The sequence below is a fragment of the Lepisosteus oculatus genome, chromosome 15, assembly GCF_040954835.1.
Source record: "Lepisosteus oculatus isolate fLepOcu1 chromosome 15, fLepOcu1.hap2, whole genome shotgun sequence".
Lineage (NCBI taxonomy): Eukaryota > Metazoa > Chordata > Actinopteri > Semionotiformes > Lepisosteidae > Lepisosteus > Lepisosteus oculatus.
Window position 1 is genome coordinate 16,929,135 of NC_090710.1, and position 8,780 is coordinate 16,937,914.

Below are 8,780 nucleotides of genomic sequence, written 5' to 3' on the forward strand. Positions count from 1 at the left end.
AAGTTACTCATATTACAAGCCTTTAAGAGCCAGTTCACAGTAGAAGTATCAATGACACTTTCCATAAAATAGTTTGCATGAGAAAGATTAACCCACCTGTGTCACCATGGGATTTTCTGTGGCATGGAAGGTCACAAGATTAAATGTTTGCTTTTCTCAATTTCATCCATCCTAAATTTGAATAAATGGGCTTTCCTTCAGCTGGCTGACTACTAGGCTTTAGACTATCTTCCAACTACATAATGCAGTAGGAATTTGTTTTTTTGTGTCTGACCATGTAAATTTTCTATTGATCTTTTAGAGCTGTAATGCCTGTTTCTAAAATAAAGTTAGGGTCTTTCTAGTACTTATAGGTATGTAATGTGTACATGTATATAAGGGCATATACAGTGAATGTACGCAAATTAAAACAAGTTTCTTTTACTATACAGCATCAGTGCATGTCGATCCACAAAGGTTATTTCCTTTCTTATTTTAAAGGTGTCATGAATTTAAAAGCATCTTAAGTAAACACTGGCATGATTTCACAAAATTTCAGTTTTGTTTAAAATGAACTGTTATCTAACAACTATAAATTACTGATATTTTCACAACATTTGTTTCTCAATTCTACTTGTGAATTAAGATCCTCAGTTCACAAGACTTAAAAGCTCCATCACAGCAAAAAAAAAAATTAAATTAAATTAAAAAAGAAAATAAAGCTTCATATATCAAAGCAATAGAATCTGAGTCAATATTTATTTAGGATACAAAAATATATTTCACAGCACAGTATTAATAAATTTACAACAACCGGCTCTATAACATTACAAATACATTTCTATAAAAAGCTAATTAAATTATATTCCAGCTCAAGTTTTGTATGAAAATGCAGCACAGAAGCACACATCAAGCTGCCAGTTGTGTTGCCTGTAATGTTTTCTTTTATAGTCCATCTCATTCAAAGGAACACTAACGGGTTTTTACAAATGCAGAACAGCTCTAAGAGTGTACAGGATGCAGAGCAAGGTCTGTGTTTCCGAAGCCAAAGCGTCTGTCTGGCGCTCACAGCTCATTCTTCTTCATGCCTGTGATTCTCTGTTTAGTTCGACAGCCTGTGCCAACAGCCTTTCCTCCCCGTCACATATCTGCAAACATGAGAAGCACAACACGATCAGTATGTCCTCAGGCTCCAGTGGTGTTAACGCTATAATTAGCGGTGGATTTAATTTTATTTATTTCTCATTGACAGGGCCCGTAAACAGCAGAGTGAAAATGGCCTTCAGCTGTTCGGTGTGAGTGTTCAGGAAGACTGAAAGGGAAAGTCCTGCTGGCCCTTGTCGGAAATAATGTACCTTAGCTAGGATATTTTTTAAGACTTGAGTTCAGAAAAAAAAAGCCTAAAAAAGCAAACTGATCAATTACGAGCAAGAATTAGCATCTTTAAGGGCCCAGCCGGAATGAAAACCAGTAGACAAAATGGATCTATCAGGACCAGAAATGAGAACTACCGTGTTAAACTAAATGAATTCACATATTTTAACCGGCTGATTTCACACCTGCCTGTTCTCTCTCTGCTTTGTAAATCTGCAGCAAAAGTACGACAAGTACGGCTTTAGTACAAATCTGAGAATAAGTTATTCCTTGAGAACAGGAAAAAATAGTGCTTAGTACTTACTTGCTAAAGTCCTGTCCAGATCCGCAATAAAATCTTCTAATTCCTTTGTGTCACCAAGTTTTGCTGAAAATGCATTAAAAAAAGTTACATTCCACTCCAGTAGCATTTGTTAAACAAAAAAGTTAAGCATGAAATCAAAATTACTTTTGTATTCTTAATTTTAGAACTCCAGAGTGAGTGAAACAGACAACTAATAGTTACAGATATTACCCATAGGTAAAAAGCACAAATCACTATTTATGTGGGAGTCTTTGACATTTGAACACAAAACTTCACAAGAATAGTCTATCTGTGTATATACTACATTTGGTGTTTAGTATCTGTCATCATAACCACTAGCCATAGAACGCCTTCACTAACTGGAAATCTGTGCAAGTATATCCGACAACTCAGAACAACCACTATACACAGAGGAAAGAAAAACAAAAACTCCCAAAGGAAAAATATTGAACCTCTGTGGGCCCAAGTCCAAGCAGTTTGCTTCCTCTCCAGGTAGGATGTCATGAACTTTAGCGGGTTCATTTACAGTAGTATAACAGTGGACATAAGTAGACTGTTCTCAAGGTTTCAAATACAGGTGATCGAGGATACAGAAGTACAGTCTGATTTTACAATTCCTCTCCCTACGCCTACACTATTTTCCTGTTTCATTCAAAAAGAACTGTGGGATGGCCCAATTGGAGAATGTGGCAGTACCTCTGCGTGTCGTCACTGTTGGAGTGGGTGAGGAGGGTGAAAACACTGTTGGCGAGTTGAGCTTTTCATCGCTGAAGCTGAAGCTGTTTCTGTGCAGGGAATCGGCACCTGTTGGAAAGACAACAATAGTAATTTAACTTTTTTTTCTCTGCCCACCAAGTCAAGCAGAAGGTGTAATTTGCTGAGAGTGCAATTACAGGGCGCAGGGATCTCTGTGCCTGTCACTGAGATTCCCACAAAAGACGCTAACATCTCTCGCATGGGGAGGACACATCAGGAAGAGGCACTGGATTCCGACAGCCTCACATGCTGGGCATGGATCCCTGTAAACGTGTTTGGAATTCATATCCATATTCAGCCAGCTAGCTTCTAATGTGTCAATAGTACAGGTATGTTGAGCGTCATCTCATAATGACATGTTCACTTTTCTTTTTTTCTCATGCTCATATGTTCTCTTGTGCACACTGTACCTTTTTAAGTTTGAGCTCCAAATCATTGGATCATTTTACAGTGTTGATTTAAAGCTACAGTCTCGCAGAGCCATGTTCTGTACAGTTCCATCTACTCTTCTTTGGTGTACACTCTGGGCTTTTGTCTCCTGTTTGGCTTTCACAAGTTTTAAGACATGCAGCCTTGTCAGACGACTAATTTGTCTTTCTGTTCGTCTCGGTTCTCCATGTTCTTTAAATGATAATCTCTTCACATGATTATAGGTTTAATGGAATTTGGATTGTTTGCTTTACATGTGAAATCCTGACTAAAACAGGAATGCCAGATCAGATAGGTAAAGCAATCTTCCAAATATCGATTACCATGGTATTGAAAGTGAAATAATTCCCATTTCATAAAGGGATGTATATAATATAGGGATGGTAAAATCCTTTGTAGCCTTATCATGAAAGTAAGACTTCTTCCAAAGGAAGTCAATCATATTTCAATCACCTATAAGGCTCTACATGGCTTGGCACCTCAATACCTGTCTGAACTATTATCGCCCAACTCCCCACCTCGCAACCTCCGTTCTTCAAATTCTGCCCTCCTTACTGTCCCCCAAGCCCGTCTACATTGTATGGGCGACAGGGCCTTCTCCTGCTATGCCCCCAAGCTCTGGAACTCTTTGCCCAAGGATATCAGTGAGTCACCTTCTCTAAACTCCTTCAGATCCAGACTCAAAACCTTCTTCTTCAGAAAAGCCTTTACTTAACTGGTTCCATTCTTCACCCCTCTGCTCTTTTTAGTACCACCTTCCACGGTCTCCTCTATTATTATTGTTGTATTGCTGTAATTGTAATTGTGTCTTATCTTGTGTATTCTTCTTATTTATTGTTGTAGTCTTCTTATTTATTGTTATTATCATCCTGTAAAGTGCTTTGAGAAGCCACCTTTAAAGGCGCTATATAAAATAAGTTTATTATTATATTATTATTATATTTTCTGACAAATTCTACAACTCAATAATTTGCAGACAATGTTAAATGCCAGCCAAAATGGGTTTTAAAGCATCAATAAAATATCTGAAAAAACGGGCACAAAGTGCCAAATCAATGCAGTACAATTCTATTATTCCCAGACATTGCCTTATTTATAGAACAACCACTGACTCAAAAATTGTTAATGTAGTGCTCATCCACAAAAAAAGGCAAGAAACCATACAATTAAGAATTGAAAGGCAGACCTTGATTAATTAGCATTAGCTTCTAACCATCAACAGCAGTGATGGATACAAACTGATATATGTGAAATGATCAGATATATTCAGATTTTCAGAAGGCTTTTGATAATGTTCCCCATAGACGATAAATTATAAACTCTAAGGAGACATTTTGAAATGTTGAATATACAACAGAATAATGAACAGAAAACAGTACGACTAATAAAGAAATGTACAAATTAAGTTGATGTCATTATTGGAGTACTACAAGGATCATTATTAGAACTACTGCTCTTCATAATTAACATGATAAAATCTAGATCATTGACATAGATTTGTCAGGTTTGCACATTATGTTAAAAGGGGGCATTAGCAAAGGCAGGAAAATAAATTAAAAAAGATTTAAACAAAATTTAAGACAGATCACATTTAATGTAGACAAATGCACAGTGGTTCAATCTGGTAGCAAAAGCATAAGTGGAAGATTGTTTCAGGAAGTTATTTTAAAAAAACACTGTGACCTCAAGGGAATCTAGTTACGTTAATGTAAGGATATTTAAAAAAGTGAAAAATCTGAACCAAAGAATGTTGTTTTGACACTGTACAATGCATACGTAAAAACTCATGGCTCCACTTTATGAAAATGACATTGCATCTCTGTAACCAGTTCAATACTTAAAGGAACCGGATTCAAGTATTTAAAACCCACAAACACATTGACAAGGTTTTAAGAAACTTTAAGTTTAAAGTTTTAAGAAAACTGCCGGGTAAGATCCTTAAATCAATGAGTTAATGGCAACCAAATGGGCTGAGATGAATAGATTCCGCTCATGATCATGAGCTTGAATCCATTTAGGAATCCGTCAAGTTAAGTCTGATTCCACAATGAAAAGCAGAGAGAAAGGAAAAACAATGTTTTGAGCCTTGTTCAGGTGTAGGATTTCCTTTGCAACAAACACACTGACAGAGCTCCAAACACGAACCTCGCATCTATTTAGGAACATAACCATTTTAAATCAGAGTAGACCCTTACAGTTAGTTCATTAGTTAGTAATGAATTGATCAAAGAGACTCATCAAGCCACTTTTTTAAAGGTGCCAGGGCATCAGCTTAGACATTTCCGGCTGGGTAGTCTGTCCATACTCCCACCACACTTTGGGTAAAGACAGTTGCTGTTTGCTCTTATGTTTTTTTAAAGACACATATTTTCCCACTTGTGTCCTCCAGCTTGAGTTTCACTGCTGGTTTATAAGTCTGCTGGGCTGAGTTTTTGGTGGGCAGTTATTAAAGGCTGACATCTGGATAGGACCCTTATCCAGCTCATTTCTGAGCTCCTTCTTTTAATTTCACAGGATGCCTGCTTGTAGCTCCTTGTCATCTGTGTGCACTGTGTAGATGTGTAGAGAAATGTATGCAGGGAACAGAAAAGAGCTTGTAATTAGATCTTAGCTTCTGGGACTAGTTTAATGTGTTTTCCCATAACACCACGGAGAGCAACGAATGAGTCCATTTATGCCAATAGCATTTCTAAAGAAAATTCCTGAAAGCTTCTTCAAAATCCCTCTCTTTGTACAAGCTTGTGCACAAGTGTGACAGAAATGCTGTTTACAGTTGGGGATATTGTACTCTGTCGGCTCAGTCCATTCATTTCTTCTCATATTGTTACTCCTGGCTGCATAATATGAATAATAGTTCATTGCCTCAGGATGTATCTGCACAAATCCTGATTTTACTGCAAGTATTTCTGCTATCACCTCAAACTGCGAAGGATCCCTTCTGTTAATCCAGCAGTTAGAAGGCTCTGCATAAGGGCTGTCTGTGCACCTGACAGTGGCTAACACTGGAAGTGACCGCTCAGCGTCTTCCCAGTTTCAATGAGTGCTCTGTCATGTGAACTCACTCAGATACATGGCAGCGTGAGCTCAGTTTTGATAGCGAGATGGACTGCCCATCGTCGCTAAAAGATTATCTGTTGAAGCCTTTGGAAAGACAACATTCAAAACAAAACTGAAACAAATCCCCTGCCCTGTCTTCCCAAAGGGGTTGGTTTTGCCAGCCTTCTCTAAAGATGATGATTTACATGCTATCTTTGCTACTGTTCAGCAGCAGAATTTCTAGGTACATTTTCAACTGCACACCCGCATCTCAAAGCGAGGACAAGAATTTGTAACTACATTTAAATAATCACATGGTCCTATACAGTTGTAAACAATATAGCACTTATACCTTCTAAGCAAAACATTTCGAATAGGCTCTTAATCCTGCAAATGAAGGGGAATCAAAGTTTTTTTTTATTAAATTGCTTATTACTGACACATTCAATGGAATAACGCGAACACGTTCTACGTCAAATTAAACAGACTCTGTCAATAGGGGCACAATTGTGCTGAGTGTTATCATTCTACTTGGTCTGCATGTAAACTTTGAAGAGTTATTAATTGCACTAATTTGCCTGCATAACTCTGCAACAAAAATTTCCTCATTTTTTGTAGACAATGGTCTTCTGCTGCAAAAGGATAAAGCTACTCTTGTATTCCACAATATACGACAGTATGGACGTTACGAGCAACAGAATGAATGAGATATTTACAGCTACGCTAAGAAAAAAAAGTTCGTCTAAAATTAATCTATTCCTATGGGTGGCGGTGTGGTTGGATAAGTGTTTGAACTGAAGCACAAATGGGTGTGTACATGTTTGTAACAAAGCGTAACATGTATCTTATATGTGGTCTGCTATATTACAATGCAAAGCGGTTCATGATGTACTCTTAGCATTTTGTCAAGAACGGAATTTAATAGATTTAATATACACTAATACTCAAGACGTACTGTATTAGTGACTTGAGTGCTTTCACTTGGAGGTTTATCGCATGCTATCCCAGAACAAATAGACGCGCAGATAGTGTGTCAGCAGGTGTTCACGCAGAAGAGTATCGACCTTCTTTAAACGCGTATATTAAAATAATGCTTTATGGGTGCTTGTAAAACTTTGTGTTGAGGGAGGTATACTTTAGGTTTCTTGTAATTATTTTTCTTGTGTAATTATTTCGTCTTTCCACCGATATCGTGCATCGGCACGTGTATCAGACGTCACTGTTCTTCCCGATTACGAAACTGTTTACGCATGTGAAATTTGATATTAACCACAGTTATTTTATAGGAACAAGTAATAGGTTTATTCCATGCTGAAAAAAAGAAGAAAGAGAACACACAGCTCACACCTGAAGAAGGCTCCACGGCCGAAACGTTGTGTTCTCTTTCTTCTTTTTTTCAGCATGGAATAAACCTATTACTTGTTCCTTTGCAGCCTACGCATGCTGACGCAGCTACCCACCTGAGTTATTTTATAGTGCGGTAATCATCGATATCTAGTGGTTTGCTAAATGCAACTAACAACTTAGTCCTTTTGACAGATGACTTCAAATGTCACAGTGTAGTTATAATAACAGTTGGATTATTTGAATGCCGTTATGTAAAATGGCATCATTAGGCATTACAGTACAAACCCACTCATCTTTTACACAAAATATGAAACAAGATCCAAACTTACTTTCTGAATCACTGATGCCACTATCGCTGACGCTGGCGCTACTCCTCCTCTTCATGGTTTTTAAATGCTCATCGTATCTAAAGTGCCTCTTGCCCATAGGAGACGAAAAATCTTCAATAACAGCGTCAAATTCACAGAGAACTGCATTAAGATCATCATCATCTTCAAGAAAATGCGCTAGGAAAAAGAATAGTCGCATGTGGTTATTGATCATCGTTTTTCACAAGAGCAGACGAAGCACTGCAAATATAGTGACATGATTTGTGACTTCCCAGGCAGTTAAAGCTTCATATGCTTTCAAAAACATCTAACGATCTACATTAAAGTACGTAATAGGGTCCAAGTTTGCCTGAAAATCAGCTTGAACTTTTCATCATTTAATTCCTACCTTCACACACCATAAACCATCCAAAAGCTTCACAGCATTTTTAGTTTAAGCTAAAATCAAAAGGTGAGATTTAAATAATTTTACAAGCTCTCCAGAACCGAGCCACCCAAACAAAAAGACTTGCAGTTATGAATCCCGTAATAAAATAAACGATATCCCCTTCAAGAACAACGCACTAAACACTTTAGGTTTCCATCCAAAACTTGTCTACATTGTCGACTGAAAACGCGTACATTAACGTCAATTCATAAAACTTACATTTGCTCTGCGATTTCATTTTGGGAGATTTCATTATCCGAATGTGTTATCCTTTGGATATATCCAATGCAGGAAATGAGTTATCCTGGATAACTACTTCTGATCAGTTCTTCTGATGCCCACTGCTGTAGACCTGCTAAATCCCACAACTGATTGTGCGCCACACTCCTTTAAATGCTCTCCAGTCCCGGTGGGGGGCGGTGACTGGGCTCTCAGGAGGTGGAGGTCGGGACTGCCGCCGTACACTGCCTTCAGAGGAACTGGTACCGAAGGTACTGAAGGAACATTATCCAGTACCATCTAACGTTCAGAGGTTGCACGTTGGCTTAATTCCCAGAAGCGATGTTTGTTTATAAACACAGTTACTGGCACACGTTAGTAGGCACGCTGGCACGACCGAATTAGTTAAGAGTTTGCCTTTTCTTCCCGTTAACGCAGATGTAGTTGCCTAAGCTCCAAAATCCAATGTTCAGCAAGTTTCAGGTTCATTTTAAACATAATGAAGGGCAGAAATTATTTACATAATGCCGTGCCACTTAAAACTAAAATGCATATACGAAATAATTATAGATTAAATGAA

General features: G+C 37.9%; 1 protein-coding gene across 1 annotated transcript; it reads right to left on the reverse strand.

Moving 5' to 3' along the window:
* Window positions 1-719: 719 nt before the first annotated feature.
* On the reverse strand, window positions 720-8,449 carry rgcc (regulator of cell cycle). Its single transcript, XM_006639073.3, has 5 exons — window positions 8,201-8,449; window positions 7,555-7,731; window positions 2,354-2,461; window positions 1,658-1,720; window positions 720-1,127 (listed from the first exon to the last, which is right to left on the reverse strand). Exons 1-5 carry the CDS (start codon window positions 8,232-8,234, stop codon window positions 1,120-1,122), a joined length of 390 nt encoding a protein of 129 aa, XP_006639136.1. The 5' UTR covers window positions 8,235-8,449; the 3' UTR covers window positions 720-1,119.
* Window positions 8,450-8,780: the final 331 nt, after the last annotated feature.

Bases quoted from the DNA above. Each gene is read 5' to 3' on its own strand.
- rgcc (XM_006639073.3), bottom strand. From the start codon at position 8,234: ATGAAATCTCCCAAAATGAAATCGCAGAGCAAAT. The intron at 7,732-8,200 runs GTAAGTTTTATG...TCTTTTTCCTAG, and splicing joins AATGAAATCGCAGAGCAAAT to CGCATTTTCTTGAAGATGAT. The intron at 1,721-2,353 runs GTACTGCCACAT...ATGCATTTTCAG, and splicing joins AACAGTGACGACACGCAGAG to CAAAACTTGGTGACACAAAG.